Raw genomic sequence first — 18290 nt, forward strand, 5'->3', positions numbered from 1 at the left:
CTTACTGTACAATTTTCCAGGCGTCCCTGTTTAAAGGTAAGGGAAACCCTGCTATGATCTTGCAGCCCTGTCTTCATCTCCTAAACCACTCCCTTATTTAGAAGTGTTCTCATCCCATCTGACAGGACCGATACAGGTTTTTCTTCTAATGTGAGTGGAGCCTGACTGTCTGGGATGGTGAATGAATAGGAGAAGACCTCCTTGGCATCTCCAAGTCAAAAGTGATAATGCTGAAGCTGCACTTGTTGTAGTAATTGTTCCTGTGCACTCTCACATTGTGAGTCCCTGCTAAGTGGACAGCATTTCAAACCCATTGGTCCTTCCTGGGTTTAAAGGCAGACCCCTGTCCTCTGCATCAGGGTCATTAACTCTTAAAGCCAAGAAGTGTTACTGTTCTGGCTTTGGAGGTGTGAAGAGTGGTAGAACAGTTTTTTAGTCTGTTCTGGTTCAGGCAGCCTAAAGTAAATTTTTCTAAAGTCACTTTACTTCTTAAGATATACAAATCAATTTTCACCTTTAAACCAAATTTTAAAATCGAAGCTTGAAATAACTTGAAGCATTTTCGAAGCCTTTTCCTAAGTAGAGATACAGAATTAAAATTGAAATTCCATCTGAATTTACTTAGGTAAAAATCTAGCGAAGTGTTTTGCTAGTATTTCACTGTGAGGGCATACGAACACCAATACTTAGTGTACCTTTTTTGTATATATTGGCATGCTGCTCTGTGATCTTTCAAGGCACACATTAGGGGTGACTTATTAATATAAAAATAGACTTTTACAATATTGAAAAAGTGGTAGAAGTGGTGGGAAAACATAGAGCGACAAAATCATTTGTCCAGATATAGATTTAGGTTAATGGAGACGTAGTGGATAAAGAACATGATAACATTTGGGTTTATTCTTGTAGGTCCTGAATAATGGTGCAGTCTTTGATCAATGGGAAGATTGTTGTACAGGATAGCAGAATAAAATAGGAAGTGCAGTACCAATGATTGTGTGCTGTATGTGATGCATACAAGAGCATTGGAGAATTTTTCAGCAAATTAGTCTAGATTGGATGGACTCCTAGATTATGTAAAGTGATTTCACACCTGTAAGGGAAGAAATAATCTTTGGTCCTTCATAGGAGGCTGGTATGTTATCAGGAGGGTGGATGCTGCTTTTAGCATGCATTTGTTTTTCCCATAGTTGACTTTTTAAATGACAATGCTCACGTTCATCTTCAGATTAAATTATTGCAGCTTCTATGTCTCTTCAGTCTTTGTACAGTATGAATTGTTCCTTTGGAGCTATTGAGTCCCACAGTGCTTCTGTTTTGTCTTCTAGGTGTGAGTCTATAAAGACAGATGTTCCAGAGCTGATTCACGTTGAGGTTAGGAGCAACATCTGCAACTTGCCACGGCAGTACCTAATTCTGCGTGAGCTGGCAAAGACCAAAGTAAATTTGGGTATGAAATTATCCATCAAGGGATCCTGTCCCAGGTCAAGTCACTCTGACTTAGTGAGTCGGCATGATAGTGCCTCTTCCGAGGTACTGTCATGGTGACTGTCAATCACGTGAATGTATCCTTTTACACAAATCGTTTAGTAAACCAGCCGATCCTTCTGATAGGACATATTACCATGACAGAATGAATCAACTTAACACATTTAAAGTTTGCTCTTATGCGGTATACAGCAAATTAAGTTTATTAGCCATAATATCTACTGACACCTCTTCCGTGGCAAGACCTATGATAACTTCCATTTTCAAGCATAAATTGTCCAATAAAAAATATTCCCTTTTAAAAAACAATAAATATATTCCTAGGGATTCTCACCGTTACGGAGCGAATCACTTTTTCTCCAGACTTGTATCTTTAATCTGTCGGAGATCACAAGATAGATTTTTTTTCTGGGAACCCAGGTATAAATAACAAAAGTGTCTAACATAATATGCAGACAAAAACATTGCATACTGCATAGGTGAAAATTCTCAATCCAACTCATGATTGAAGGTTGCCATTGATTTATTATGATAGGTTTGGACAAGTTGTCTCTTTACATACACTCTTCCTCAATGGTAAAATGGTCTTTGGCCTCTACTTCATTGTCAAAGTGTATAGTTACCCTTCTTTAGTTATGATTTACACTGGATAAGACGTCTATCCTTTTTGGTCACCAAAATCCTCTTTTATGCTGATTAATTCCTTTAGGGGATCGACTCAAGTCCTGGAGAGAGATGAAGGGGGTGTACTGATCTCAAGTGCAACTCTGTCCTTTTCCGTGCTCTGTAGACAATCCCTTTCTTTATGAAGTATCAGTACTCTATCCTCCACCCAGAATATGACTCCCGACATTGACCCTGTATGTCTGTTCATAAAGGCTTGACCTGAGGTTAAGGCCTGCCTATTCTTCCATCTGCTTTTTCCCAGTCGGTATAGTGACATGCACTGGGGCCCTTTCCTTAACATGATGTCCATGATATGACTATACTGGGACCGCGAGGTGTGTGCCATTTCCTTGGTGTGTGCCGATTCCCTTCTATACCTTTCTGCACCACCGCCCTGCTGCAGAAACTGGCACAAAATAGAAGTATGATCAGCATCCTCGAAATGCATCCCTTGGTGGTGTGAGTTACCCTTTTCGTCTGAAGACACCCTGTGATCTATGTGTCTCTAAATAACACATTTAGCAGATTACGTAGGTCAGAACTTTAGCCAATGAGACAAGAACTCTACTCTCCCGATTGGTGGTTAGGGCTAGGTTTTCAACTGGTTAACATTTTTATCACTGTTACACTTCAGATTGGGGTTCTCTCATCTTCCTTACAAGATTCCAACTTGTCGCTATTGCTCTTTAAATTATATTTGGAGCCAATAGTGACCCACTGCACTCATTAGAAATGTGCTCCATTAAGTACACATATGGTACCCAAATAATGTTCAGTCTGACCAGAGAGGCAGGTACACCAAACGGGATCGTTGGTAAGTTAGTGTTTTATCATTTACAGGAACTGCCCAGAATCCTCCCTTTTATCAGCTCCCATTTAAAACAAGAATTTGCAATGCAATAGGTCTCGCATTAGGAAAGTTTGAGCTATTGGTATTATAAATGACACATTTTTTATTTATGTGTTGGTTTTGAAAATAGCGAACTTAATAGCTTTGTCATTTACAATGCCAATAGTTTTAACTTTCGCAAATGTGACACCTATAGCATTTATAATGCAATATGTGTTGTATTTAGATGTATTGATATTACAAATAACAATGGCTTTTAAATTTTTTAATATTTAATACTTCAATAAAAGTTATTGTAATTTATAATGGCAATAGCTTAAACTTTTGCAAATAATTTGTGTGAAGATTATGTTCATTGTATTTTATTGTGACGAAAATCCAAGAACAGAAGGGAAATATTAACATCTTTTTGTGACATTTGTAATAAAGCTTGAAACATTGAGAGAACATATTTGAACCAGTTGTTGAATGGTTGCACAGATTGATTGTGTGGAGGCGCTGAGTGATGTTGTGGTGGCGACGAGAGATGCTGTGGCGTTCAGTGATTCTGTGGTAGCGCCTAGTGATGTTGTATTTCCCATGAGTGATGCTGTGGTGGTGCTGAGTGATGCTGTGGTGAATCAATATATAGATAGAGTTAGATAGATAGATAGATAGATAGATAGATAGATAGATAGATAGATAGATAGATAGATAGATAGATAGATAGATAGATAGATAGATAGATAGATAGATGGATGGATAGAGGGAGGGCGATAGATAGATAGAGGGAGGGCAAAAGATAGATGGACAGATAGAGTGATCGCGATAAATAGAGTGAGTGCGATAGATAAAGTGTATTTATGTTGCATTGAGTAGTGGTATGAGGTGTGTAATTATATGGCACTGAGTGGTAATATGGGGAGTGTATATTGTATTCAGTAGAGTAATTTTGTGGCACTGAGTGGTATTTGGAGTGTATGTTGCATTGAGTGCAGTGTAATTACGTAGCATATAATTATATGGCACTGAGTGGTATTGTTTGGAGTGTATGTTGCATTGAGTGCAGTGTAATTATGTAGCATATCATAATGTGGAACTGAGTGGTATTGTGTGGAGTGTGTGTTACATTCATTAGAGTAATTATATGGTGTGTAATTATGTGGCACTGAGTGGGATTTGGAGTGAATGTTACATTGAGTGCAGTGTAATTATGTGGCATGTAATTGTGTGGCACTCAGTGGTATTTGGAGTGTATGTTGCATGGAGTGCAGTGTAAATATGTGGTGTGTAATTATGTGGCACTGAGTGGTATTTGGAGTGTATGTTGCATTTAGTGCAGTGTAATTATGCGGCGTGTAAATATGTGGCACTGAGTGGTATCTGGAGTGTATGTTGCATTGAGTGCAGTGTAATTATGTAGCATGTAATTATGTGGCACTGAGTGGTATTGTTTGGAGTGTATGTTGCATTGAGTGCAGTGCGATTATGTAGCATATTATAATGTGGAACTGAGTGGCATTGTGTGGAGTGGGTGTTGCATTCATTAGAGTAATTATGTGGTGTGTAATTATGTGGTACTGAGTGGGATTTGGAGTGAATGTTGCATTGAGTGCAGTGTAATTATGTGGTGTGTAATTGTGTGGCACTCAGTGGTATTTGGAGTGTATGTTGCATGGAGTACAGTGTAAATATGTGGTTTTGTAATTATGTGGCACTGAGTAGTATTTGGAGTGTATGTTGCATTGAGTGCAGTGTAATTATGTGGCGTGTAATTATGTGGCACTGAGTGGTATTTGGAGTGTATGTTGCATTGAGCGCAGTGTAATTATTTAGCATGTAATTATGTGGCACTGAGTGGTATTGTGTGGAGTGTATGTTGTATTCAGTAGAGTGTAATTGTGTGGCGTGTAATTTTGTGGCACTGAGTGGTATTGTTTGGAGTGTATGTTGCATTGATTGCAGTGTAATTATGTAGCATATAATTATGTGGCACTGAGTGGTATTGGGTGGAGTGTGTGTTGCATTCAGTGCAGTGTAATTATGTTGCATATAACTATGTGGCACTGAGTGGTATTTGGAGTGTATGTTGCATTGATAGCTGTGTAATTATGTGGCAGTGCAGTGTGTGTGAGGCAGCGCAGTGTGTGTGTGTGTGTGAGGCAGCGCAGTGTGGGTGTGTGTGAGGCAGCGCAATGTGTGTGTGGCAGCGCAGTGTGTGTGTGATGCAGTGTGTGTGTGTTAGGCAGCACTGTGTGTGTGTGTGTGAGGCAGTGTGTGTGTGTGTGTGTGTGTGGGTGTGTGTGTGTGTGTGTGAGGCACCGTAGTGTGTGTGTGTGTGAGGCAGCGCAGTGTGTGCGTGTGTGAGGCAGCGCAGTGTGTGTGTGTGAGGCAGCGCAGTGTGTGTGTGAGGCAGTGTGGGTGGGAGGCAGCACAGTGGGTGTGAGGCAGCACAGTGTGTGTGTGATGCAGCGCAGTGTGTGTGTGATGCAGCGCAGTGTGTTTGTGATGCAGCGCAGTGTGTGTGAAGCAGCGCAGTGTGTGTGTGTGTTGAGGCAGCGCAGTGTGTGTGTGAGGCAGCGCAGTGTGTGTGAGGCAGCGCAGTGTGTGTGTGGCAGCGCAGTGTGTGTGTGGCAGCGCATTGTGTGTGTGGCAGCGCATTGTGTGTGTGAGGCAGGGCAGTGTGTGTGTGAGGCAAGGCAGTGTGTGTGTGAGGCAAGGCAGTGTGTGAGGCAGCACAGTGTGTATCATGGCAGTGTGTGTGTGATGCAGTGCAGTGTGTGTGTGAGGCAGTGCAGTGTGTGTCTCATAGTGCAGTTTGTGTGTAACAGTGCAGTGTGTGTGATAGGACAGTGTGAGTGACACACAGCAGTGTGACTACATACTGTGTGACAGCGCAGTGTGTATGTGTGAGGCAGCGCAGTGTGTGTGTGAGGCAGCGCAGTGTCTGTGTGTGTGAGGCAGCGTAGTGTGTGTGTGTGAGGCAGCACAGTGTGTGTGTGAGGCAGCGCAGTGTGTGTGTGAGGCAGCGCAGTGTGTGTGTGAGGCAGCGCAGTGTGTGTGTGTGAGGCAGCGCAGTGTGTGAGGCAGGGCAGTGTGTGTTTGTGAGGCAGCGCAGTGTGTGTGTGTGAGACAGCGCAGTGTGTGTGAGTCAGCACAGTGTGTGTGTGTGTGAGAGGCAGCGATGTGTGTGTGTGTGTGAGGCAGCGCAGTGTGTGTGTGTGAGGCAACACAGTGTGTGTGTGTGTGAGGCAGCGCTGTGTGTGTGTGAGGCAGCGCAGTGTGTGTGTGAGGCAGCGCAGTGTGTGTGAGGCAGCGCAGTGTGTGTGTGGCAGTGCAGTGTGTGTGTGGCAGTGCAGTGCAGTGTGTGTTTGTGAAGCAGCGCAGTGTGTGTGTGTGTGAGGCAGTGCAGTGTGTGTGTGTGAGGCAGCGCAGTGTGTGTGTGTGTGTGTGAGGCAGCGCAGTGTTTGTGTGTGAGGCAGCGCAGTGTGTGTGTGAGGCAGCGCAGTGTGTGTGTGTGAGGCAGCGCAGTGTGTGTGTGAGGCAGGGCAGTGTGTGTGTGTGAGGCAGGGCAGTGTGTGTGTGAGGCAGCGCAGTGTGTGAGGCAGCACAGTGTGTGTGAGGCAGCGCAGTGTGTGTGAGGCAGCTCAGTGTGTAGCAGGGCAGTGTGTGTGTGATGCAGCGCAGTGTGTGTGTGTGTGTGTGTGTGTGTGTGAAGCAGTGCAGTGTGTGTCTCACAGTGCAGTTTGTGTGTAACAGCGCAGTGTGTGTGATAGGGCAGTGTGAGTGACACAGCAGTGTGTGACTACGTAGTGTGTGTGTGAGGCAGCGCAGTGTGTGTGTGTGAGGCAGCGTAGTGTGTGTGTGAGGCAAATGCAAAAGTGTGTTATAAACCTCGAATTGCCTCGGAATCAATTCCACTGGCCCCGCCCAATGTTTACACAGTATTTATGAAAGGTATTAGAAAGAAATCAAAATTTCACGCAACGCTGGCCTCTGAATATTTCAAAATTCCATTTTTAAGAGCATGTCACTTTGGAAATGTTCTTCCCAGGAGGTAACGGTAGCAGTCCCAAAATAAACAAAAACACAGAGCGGGAACATGCTGCAATCGCCTGTCAGCGAGCCGGGAGGGGGCACATTCGCTGCAGAAATAGCATTCATCTGGCGGGAGGCGCTGTGCAGGGAGGGCCTGGCGGGTCAGGGGTGGGGTGATCAAGCTTTATTAGGGTGCCCCAGGGGAGTTCTAGACACTGCTGTCCCAATCCTTGCTTTCTCGCAGCGCCTCAGGCAGACAAAGGAATCCGCCGTAGATCGCACGAGGCGCTCTTCTTGACCTCAACCTATGACGCGAGGCGCAGCAGCAAGCCTCCTCTACCCCAAGATCCTACCTATACCAATAACATTGATTGCTCAAGTGCCTAACTATGGGTCACAATGAAGCGCTATATCAATGGCTTTATAAAACCAGGGGCAGAGTGTTTTAACAGTTACGGGTGAGGGAAAGGACATAACCGAAAGCGAAAGCGCTCGCACACATTCACAGCAAACAGCCAGCAGCAAAAGCGCGCTCACAAGGACAAATCTGACACTGAAAAAGCGCGCGTCCGACTCGTGTCCACATTCAAGTAAGTATATACTAAAGTATATACAAGAGGTCTTGTGCTCGACCTAAAAAACAGTAGTCAACGTCATTGTTCTGTATAAGCTGCCCACATTTAAATGCATTTACCTTCTCATCTCTGAGGCTGCCTGTTTTGTCTACAGAGAGTTGATAAAGCTGCAGCTTGGCTATGTATTGGAATAAGTGGGATCATATCTCTTGCAGAGGCGCCCAGTGTGAATAAGGGTTAACTTTAATGCACACTCTATAGATTGGCTCTACAGAATGTACCAACAACTACTGCGTTCTTAGCTAAGTTCAGGGCAGAAACGTAGACGAGCAATTTTGGCTCAGATGGTAACAGAGTGTTTTATTTTGCAGAAACAAAACTTGAACATTTTACTAACTTTTTTAGGGTGAAGAACGTACATTTCTGATGTTATACTTCCCATCGACTTTGTCAAAGCTGGGAAATTGTAGTGTTCTGTTGTTTATTCATCTGTCAGTGCCATAAATCTACAATGCACTCTATAAATAAGGCATAATCCAACATAAAGAACAGGGGGCCGTATCATAATAATGTTTTCTGTACTGTTCCAGCGCAGAAGTGGTCTGTGCGCTTACATTTGAGGTCTTCAACACATACATTAACTTTTACGTAATCCTGAGCTAATGCATGTTTTGTTGACAGTAGAGTTCAGAAACTCAAAGAGGCAATTAGAGTGCGAACGGCATCATGGTATGACCCCTGTAGTTTTGCTCTAGAAACACCCATCCTTTCATGCTTCTTTTTTGACCGGCATAGCACTACAGTGAATGCTTTGGGCCAGGGAAACCTAGATGTGTGTATTTTTATATAATTATTTTGGAACTGAAGCTTTTGTGGACTGACAAACTTTATTTCAGTGATCCATCTCCGTGAGGTTTCTCACAAGCCTAAAACTGCCAGGCATCTTCAGCTAAGACTTTGAGGGATTGAGAAATATATTTGTTTTTCGGTTCAGAAAGAAGAATTCCTAAGGGTTCTGTGAAGAGGGCGCATCCAACTTTAAAACGTACTTACACAAATATGCTCTGGTAACTCAGAATAAAAGGGTGAAAGTGGTACCACTGACCAGCACTTCCTCATTTGAAAATTTGCCTTTCTCTGAAAAAAAGAGATAGTAGTTGTAGCCTACAAGCTATCTTTACCCAAAAAAGGTCAGTCATCCTCTAGTGATTTTTCGACTATTGATTGGAGCCTTCACTTAATTTATGGGGTTGCCCACCAAGATCACACACGCAGCTTTTCAGGACGAAACAAGGAGACCACAATTGGGAGTTACAAGATAAAGCTATAATTTCTGCATCTGAAACTAGGTCTCCTAATAGTATATTTTTGTGCCACTTAAGAGAATTCAAAATGGCAATGTGTAAAGAGCAGTGTGCAGCACTCTTAATATCCCCAACTAGGGGAAAATTATGGTATGCAGTCCAATTCAGTTTTGAATAGCTATGTTAGCTACCAGCTAGGCAGATAACCAATGTGGTCACCAGAGACCGAAATAAATTATGCTATCCCGACCCGTCCTTTTCACCTGATTGTCTCGTGGCCTGCTTGAGTATAGTTAGGGAGAAATTCCAGGGGAATGCAGATGTGTATTCACAGCAGCGGATCACCATCCTCCATTAAGACTTAAAGCCTAAAGTTGAGACGTTTTGTATGTTGCAAGCAAACTCCGATTTGCAACTGCAACAAGCTCCACCTTATTGAATCACATCTTACTTGTTCCATCTAGCATAATCAGGATTAAGGTGTTCTTCTATATAGTGCACGTATCGGTTATTTCAACATATGAAATGTATCCTCAGCACACGGGTATGTTTTCCACTGGTTTCATAAATATTCTTCACTTCTGTAACCAGGTTCATTCCAGCTTTCAAACTGAACACTTTCCTTGCACAACTGATGAAGTATTAGTTTGACCCCAACAATAAAGTGTAACTAAAGTATTTCACCTAGAAGACAATTTTCTTGGTCAACATCACTTTTGCCAGATGCGTTGGGTAAATAGAAGCATTTTCAATCAAATGTCAAATCTATCATTTTTCAGAGAGTGCCTGGTCCTTCAAACACACCAACTTCCATTCGAGACGTTGCCTCGCTCTTCACCTCAGCGAACCAGTTGCCCTAGAGCCGACTCTTCTGGCCAAGAGAGCCTTTCACTCTCTGGATAGTAAGAGATGCTTAAAGGTTTGTGTTATTGAAACAAACTCTTTTAGCACCAGTGACCCGCTATTTGGGACTTAAGAAGAATTTAACAAAACTAAATCTATATCAAAACACTGTATGACTGGGTGGGTGGGATTTTAGTGACCTTTGTCACTCTTAATTAGGCAAACAACTTCCTCATCTCCAAATGTACATTTAGCTAGAGGAGTTGCAAATAATGTGTCTATATTTGCAAGAGTATCTCTTGCCAGTCTCTGCTAAGCGCAGCGTGGTCTGTAACACATACATTCACAAAGCATTACTGCCTTGACATGGAAAGAAGGAAGTATGCCACTTTCGGAAGAGACATACCCCATCTGTTTCAATAAAGGAGAGCCTCTTCCCTCCTTTTTATGTTTTATTACTGTTTTGCAATCTAATTCAATGATGGCAATATCTGAAAGATCTGGGGGCATATGTATGAAAATCCCCGTTTACTATTCTCAAATAGTGATTTTTTGAGAATCGCTATTTGAGAATTGCAAAAAGGGATGTATGTAGAAAATCACAATTCTTTAGCGATTTCTTAGTCTTCCTTAATTGCAATTCGCAAATTGCAAAATCGCCATTAAGGAATACTTTCCCTTTCATTTCTATGGGCCAGGAGGCCCATAGGAATGATTGTGAAGTAATTCTCAATTTGCGATTCGCAATTTGAGAATCGCAAATTGAGAATAATTTCAAGGGTGTCATAAGGACACCCTGATAAACCCCTTAAATGAACATGTTTGCGCATATGGTGCACATAAATGCCCTAAGGGCATGTATGTGCACCACATGACACCTTTACAAATGCAAAAAAGTGCATTTGTGAAAGAAATCGCAAATTACCACCAACTTGAAGTTGGTGGTAATTTGCGATTTCTTAATGAGAAATCGCACAACTTGGATGCTTCATACATAGCATTTAAGGAATCGGAATTTGTGATTTTTAGTCACTTATCCTGCTTTTTTGCGAATCGCAGCGTTTGCGACTAAAAAAACGGATGATACATATGCCCCCTGGTGCTGTAGAAAAAAGTTGCTCAACTGTAACTTCATTTCGGGGGGCGTGGCTTAGCAAGCCACGATGGCGGCTGTGTCCTGCTGAGGCTCCGCGATCGGGCTAGCATCCAGCCCAGTTCCCGAGATCGCCGGGAGCCTCAGCCCACTGAAAAAGCACCTGCGACTCCCCCCGTGCACTGGGGTGCCGCTCCAACGACCTCTGACAGCGGCGGACAAGCAACACGGACCGACTCTCCAAAACCGGAGCCGGGCGCCTCAATTCCAGATGGCGGGCGCGGCTCCGTCCGGCGGGCGCATACGCCGCCGGGAGCCGACCCAGTGACCGAAGACCCCAGGAGGCGGAACCGGCGAACACCTGCGAGGGATCCCGGAGCAACAGCGAGACCGACCCCCCCGGAGTGTGCACCGGATGGCACCTTCTCTTGATCCACCACCCGGCGCGCAAGATGGCGGCCGCCGCACCAGGGCTCCGCCACACTGACGCTGCGACCTCACCGGGAGCCTGAACATTCTCCGGCATCAACCGATCCGCCGCCGCGAGGCGCGGAGGACCGGCGGACGTGCTGCCGGCGTGGTGGTGTGCCATTCAAGGGCCGGCAACGTACCAGCGAGGGCGGTGAGTGCCCCCTCCCCCGAGACACTTGGTGCCTGTGGCCCCCCCTGCAACCTCTGGGGCTCAGCAAGACAATAAGGCTCACGCCGCTGGCTAACTCTGGGACCCAGGGCGCCCCCACGGCCCGCACCGACCATCGGACCCAAGCGCCTGACCCTAAGATGGCGCCCACAGAGGCCTGAACACCGCAAGCAGCGCGAGCCTCACCACTGGAACCCCCTCGAACTCCCACCATCTGCCCGCTGGCCCTCCCGGCCGATATTGACGCTGTGCCACACGCCGGGGGAGGCCCGCATGCCCCTTTTGACACCGGAACTGTCGGCCCCGGCCGCCTTTGCCGCCCTGAACTAGTACACGTCCCCTGAGACGAGGGGAGGCCGCCCCAGAGCCTGGGGGGACAGGAGAGACCGGCTGACGTTAAACTGCCCCCTGACCAAGCCACGTCGACCTGCTGTACCCGAAGCACACGACCCCACCCCACGGAGCAGAGAGGATCCCCACGTGGTCGGAGCCGCCGGCCCCTGGCAACCGCAAACCTCCCCTGACGCCCCTGGTGGGGGCTCCCCGAGGTGGAACAGGCCTCGCCTTGGGCCCGGAGAGGACCGAGGGAACTGACCAGCACCCAACTGCCGCCCACCCGGTAACACTGCGTGGCGACGACCTACCGCCCTCGAGACACACGACGACCAGGGGGAACCCCCCCTCTCCCTCCTAGCAGCACCCATGGGGAAGCCGAGAGCCACCAGACGACGGCGGTCCCGGAAACAGCCGTCGAGAAGATGCCACAGACGAGGGCATGGACGCAAACCAATACGTCGCAAGCCGACCCTACGCTATCAGCGAAGCTGGACCAGGTGTTGGCAGAAATAGAAATGTCTCGCCTCTTGATGGTGGAAAGATTGGGCACCCTGACGACAGACATTAGCCTAATTCGGGATGAACACCGTAAACTGGCAGACAGGGTGAAGGAGGGTGAGCGGATCGTGACTGAATTACAACCCGCGGTGAAATCGCAGGAAGCAGACATGCAGGAGATTCTGCGCCGCGTGACGACCCTGGAGGAACGCACAGTGGATTTAGAGGGGCGCTCGAGACGCTGTAACATTCGCGTCCTGGGCCTGCCGGAGGGGATCGAAAACTCGGACCCTCTGACCTACATGGAATCCTGGACTAAATCGTTCACCCTTAGACTGCGACCGATCGCCGTACTTCTCCATCGAAAGGGCCCACAGGGTCCCAGCCCGGGCGCCCAAACCTGGTCTTCCCCCACGACCCATGCTGGCCAAGTTCCTACACTTCCGAGACCGAGATGCAGTGCTTCGCGCGGCCCGGACGGCGGGTGGAAGACCAACACGTTATGGTGTTCCCGGACTATGCCCGAGAGGTCCAACAGCGACGATCCATGTTTCTGGAAGTCAAGAGGCGCCTCCGCGCAAACGATCTTCAATATTCCCTGCTGTTCCCTGCCCGCCTCAAGGTAATCCACAAAGGGAAAGCCCTCTTCTTCGATACGGCGGCGGACGCGCAGGATTGGACTGAATTTCATTGCCCACTGATCCCTAAACCCGGACCCCAGAAGACACGCAACAATGACTCCAGACGATCCAGGAGACGGGGCGCAAGCCACGGGCGATCTGGACACCCCAAGAGCCAGGCGTCCTCCCATGCGGGCTCACCCGACCTCGCACAAATCATACAGGAGCGGCGAGACGCCCTACGGGCGGCGACCGGACTGCACTAGTCGCCCCCAGCTTCGGACCTGGAAGGTCAGCCACACCTGTTCACCCCTGAGAAAGACCGAGACAGTGATGGAACTATGTCGGGATTTGGCCCAATCTCTTCCCCCCTCGTTGTGGCACTCACATTGGACGCTGCCCTGGCCAGCCAGCCTGCCACCTCCTCGTCAAGAAGCTGAACTATCTGATATATCCTTCTCATGGTTGCCTGTTGTATTGCGCGACGTCTAGAAGCCTAGACTAATCTGCCAGATAGCTGTAAGCGCCAGCGAGCGATAGACACTTCTCCTACTAGAGCCCGACCCGCGCACAGGCCCAGCAGCGACACATGCTGCCACCCCCGCAAATTTCTGTTGAATTTCTCCCCTAGTGGGACACTAGTTTGGATATGCCACCCCCAGTGACGTATCCCCAGTATTGGGACAGTTACCCACCCGAAGTTCTAGTTGTTGTTAACCCCCCCAGTCCCCCCCCCCACGCTTCAGGAAGCTTGGCGCGCAGGAACACATACGACACACACACACAGGCGACCCACGGGAACTGTTGAGGGGCCCCTTCCCCAACCACATCACCCTAGGAATGGCTGTCCCCCACTCAGACATTAATATCCTTACACTAAACGTACGGGGCCTACACACACCCAGCAAGCGCTACTCTGTGTACTCCTACATTCGGCGCATGTCAGCCGGTATAGAGTTTCTACAAGAGACACACATTAACGCCACTGAACTCAATCGCCTACAAGTCAAATGGCGAGGGACCCTCTGTGCCACACAATATTCAGCGTTCGCACGCGGCGCATTGATCTGGGTGAGGCCAGGTACTCCCTTCCGGGCGCTCCGGCGCGTAGTGGACAGAGAAGGCAGGTACGCGCTGCTGGAGGGAATTCTTGATGGGCAAGGGGTACTCCTTGGCAGCATTTACGCCCCTAATACGGATCAGGACCAGTTCTGGGATCACCTTACGGGCGTTTTAGCCCAGTTCACCACAGTCCCGTGGGTGCTAGGAGGCGACTTTAACTGCACACTAGACCCCTTGCTGGACCGCTCACACCCTACCCCCACACACTCCCCAGCCCCCCGACAGGCAGCCCTCTTCAACACATGGGCCACACACTGGGCGCTCACTGACGCATGGCGCCACCTACACCCACTGGCTCGCATTTACTCCTTCCACTCGATTCCACACAACCTTCGAGTCCGCCTAGACCGTTTCCTCTGCTCTGCTCCAATCCTCCCTAAGATAACATCTACAGATTATCTAGGACGGATCCTCTCAGATCACGACGCCCACATTATACGCCTTACCTGGCGCCCCCCACACCCACCGGTCCCCACCTGGCGCCTCCCCAGAGACTGTTTAACGGACCCAGTTTTCAGTGACGCGCACAAAACCAGCATACACGATTACTTTACACACAACGAGAACACAGCGTCGTCGGTACTAGTGGAGTGGGACGCGTATAAAGTGGTAGCGAGGGGAGAATGCATCAAGCAGATAGTGGGGGTCCGCCGCACCTTAGAGCGGACGCTCGTAACTACAGAGCAAGCTTTAGCTGCTCTCACTAAGCGACCGGACGACTCGGAGGAACACGCCGTGCTTACGGCAGAGGCTAAAACGGAGTATCAGACTGCCTGCGCTGACCTCCGAAAGTACAATTTCAGAGCATACGCCTCTAGGGTGCACAAGGACAGAGACAAAACCGGGGCGCTGCTGGCCTGGATGGCGAAGCAAGACGCCGAAATCAAGCCGATCACAGACATTATCAACCCGGAGGGTGTATTAGTCCAGTCACAAGCCGAGATTCTCCTGGCATTCCAACGCCATTATGCGCAAGTATACGAAGCCCCGGCCCACTACTCCCCGTTTCCCGTGGATCATTTTTTAGACCCTCTGACATTGCCCACGATATCGGATGACGACAAGCGCACACTGGACGCCAGGATAATTCCCTCTGACATCACCCAGGCGATACGCGTCATGTCCCGGAATAAAGCACCGGGACTGGACGGCTTCCCACTAGAATACTACTCAACATTCTCTCCCCTGCTGGTCCCCCGTCTGTCACGGATGTTCGGGGCGTCACTCCATTTAGGGAGGTTACCCCAGTCGCTACGGGAATCCGTGCTTGTCACCTTTCTCAAGCCTCACAGAGATCCGCTCCACATGGGATCATACCGACCCATCACACTCCTGTCGGCTGACTGTAAGATTCTAGGGAAGATCCTGGCTGATCGATACGCGCAGATCATACGCCCTCTGGTCCACCCCGACCAATGCGGCTTCGTTCCAGGGAGAAACACCTCCCAGAACCTCCGCCGAGTCTTCCATATCCAAGATCAAGTGCGCGACAGATTTCCCCGCGCCGCCTGCCTCATTATGGACCTAGAGAAGGCGTTTGACACCCTCACCTGGCCCTATCTGTTCTCGGTCCTGCGGCGCCTCAATATCGGCCCGACGCTCATGGCATATACACGCCTCCTATACACCGATCTCACCACTCGAGTTCGTATCGGGAGACGTATCTCACCGGCGTTTGAGGTTCGACGAGGCACAAGACAAGGGTGCCCCTTGTCGCCCCTCTTATTCGCACTGGCGGTCGAGCCGCTGGCGGTTCGACTGCGACAGGAAGGTGTAGACTGGGGCGTACCGCTTGCAGACGGCACCCATTGTGTGTCCATGTACGCGGACGATCTTCTCATATATGTCCGAGACATTGAAACGGACCTAACCCCCATAGGGGCAACACTGGCGGAATTTGCGGCTGCCTCGGGACTACAAGTAAACTGGGACAAGTCCACAGTCTACCCTCTACACCCGGACCTACCCCCCCGAGAAATCGAGCTCGGACCACATAAACTCTTATGGTCCGCGGAAGCTCCCCGGTACCTCGGCTTCCGCTTGTACCATTCTCCGGCAGACATTTTTGAAGGCAATCACCGCAAGGTACTAGCTAGTCTGCGCCCGACAGTCGCCTTCTGGAATAAACTACCGCTAGCCCCGATAGGGCGGATAGCTCTTGCTAAAATGGTAATGCTGCCCCGGCTCCTTTACCATTTCACAAACCTGCCGGTGATACCCCCCAGATCCTTCTTTCGCGACGTTGATTCCCTCTTAGGGACCCTTATCTGGGGCGCAGGCCGACATAGGGTCGCCTTGAAAACTCTTCAACTCCCCACAACGCAGGGGGGACTCGGAGCACCGTCCTTCGAGGCATATTTCCTCGCGGCACAGCTCCAATGGCTGTCCTACTGGACGGCGGACCGATACCCTCAGGAGACGGTTACCCCTACCGGCAGAATCGCGACTCCGGAGCTCACCCGTCTACTCCTCCCGGGCACCAAGCCACGGCGCACATACCCCCTCCATGTGGCGATAGCGCGCCGATGCATGATGTGGGTCCACCGGTTATCCCCCGATAAGCCCCCGTACTCCCCACTGCTACCTTTGATAGGCAGCCCCAGGCAAGACTCCTACTTCACGGCTCCACTGTTCGCCGAATGGTCCCACTGTGGCATCACAGACCTGGAGTCGCTCTTCGAGGAGGGTCAGTTGAAGCCACTTGACCGCTTGATCGCAGAATACGGGCTCCCCCCGGGCCAATTCCTTAGATATAGGCAACTGCTCGATGGATACCGGCCCCACTTCAATCTCCAAACTGGCGAGCCAGACACGCATCCAGTAATACACACTATCCTACATATGGGGGTGGGTCGCCACCTGGTCACATGGCTATATAAATCCATCCGGGAACTCATACACGCTCCCCTGACGACCCTACGAGCTACATGGGAAGAGGACATAGGCCGCGCTCTGCACGACTCGGAATGGACTAAAGCGCTCGAGGCTCCAAAACGCGTCTCTAGGAACGCCCGCTTCAAAAACATTCAATACTATATACTACACAGGGCATATCTCACCCCAGCGCGATTACAGAAGTTCTACCCCTCTACACCATTCCTATGCCCCAGATGCTGTTCCCCTGCCGCAAATTTCCGTCATATGTTTTGGGACTGTCCCAACCTTCAACCCTTTTGGCGGGCGGTACACAACACACTATTGGAACTTACGGGTCTCACTACACTAGCCACCTGGGAGTCCAGCGCACTGGGCATCCTCCACGTCTCTAAGCAAGAACCGGTGCATAGACGCTTCGTGTCCTTAGCGCTTGAACGGACTCCGCAGGCACACGCCGGGAGCTTTTAGAGCCGATTTTTTAAAATTTGTTGCTTTCTGTGTACTCTTCTTCTAACAAAAGCCTACCTAAGCCCACCTTAAAACAGCCGAGAAACGCTCCTTAGCGCCGGCTGCAACGACCACACAGACGCCATTCAGGCGAGACCTTGGGCCACGCCCACACTGCAGGCCACGCCCCCTCTGCCTCGGAAACAGATAAAAAGCGCCAAACAGAGCGCCGCCACAGAATTGAACGGACTCCGCAGGCACACGCCGGGAGCTTTTAGAGACGATTTTTTAAAATTTGTTGATTTCTGTGTACTCTTCTTCTAACAAAAGCCTACCTAAGCCCACCTTAAAACAGCCGAGAAACGCTCCTTAGCGCCGGCTGCAACGACCACACAGACGCCATTCAGGCGAGACCTTGGGCCACGCCCACACTGCAGGCCACGCCCCCTCTGCCTAGGAAACAGATAAAAAGCGCCAAACAGAGCGCCGCCACAGAATTGAACGGACTCCGCAGGCACAAGCCGGGAGCTTTTAGAGCCGATTTTTTAAAATTTGTTGATTTCTGTGTACTCTTCTTCTAACAAAAGCCTACCTAAGCCCACCTTAAAACAGCCGAGAAACGCTCCTTAGCGCCGGCTGCAACGACCACACAGACGCCATTCAGGCGAGACCTTGGGCCACGCCCACACTGCAGGCCACGCCCCCTCTGCCTAGGAAACAGATAAAAAGCGCCAAACAGAGCGCCGCCACAGAATTGAACGGACTCCGCAGGCACACGCCGGGAGCTTTTAGAGCCGATTTTTTTAAATTTGTTGATTTCTGTGTACTCTTCTTCTAACAAAAGCCTACCTAAGCCCACCTTAAAACAGCCGAGAAACGCTCCTTAGCGCCGGCTGCAACGACCACACAGACGC

At 49.1% G+C, this 18290-nt stretch overlaps 1 protein-coding gene across 1 annotated transcript in view; it reads left to right on the plus strand.

The window, feature by feature from the left end:
• LOC147717669 (E3 ubiquitin-protein ligase TRIM39-like) overlaps positions 1-18290 on the plus strand; it is a 204627-nt gene that overhangs the window by 101486 nt on the left and 84851 nt on the right. Inside the window, exon 5 of the mRNA XM_086920547.1 lies at positions 1329-1450. Coding sequence (XP_086776673.1) covers positions 1329-1450 — 122 coding nt within the window. The remainder of the gene's footprint in view (positions 1-1328; positions 1451-18290) is intronic.

The sequence above is a fragment of the Lissotriton vulgaris genome, chromosome 5, assembly GCF_964263255.1.
Source record: "Lissotriton vulgaris chromosome 5, aLisVul1.2, whole genome shotgun sequence".
Taxonomy (NCBI): Eukaryota; Metazoa; Chordata; class Amphibia; order Caudata; family Salamandridae; genus Lissotriton; species Lissotriton vulgaris.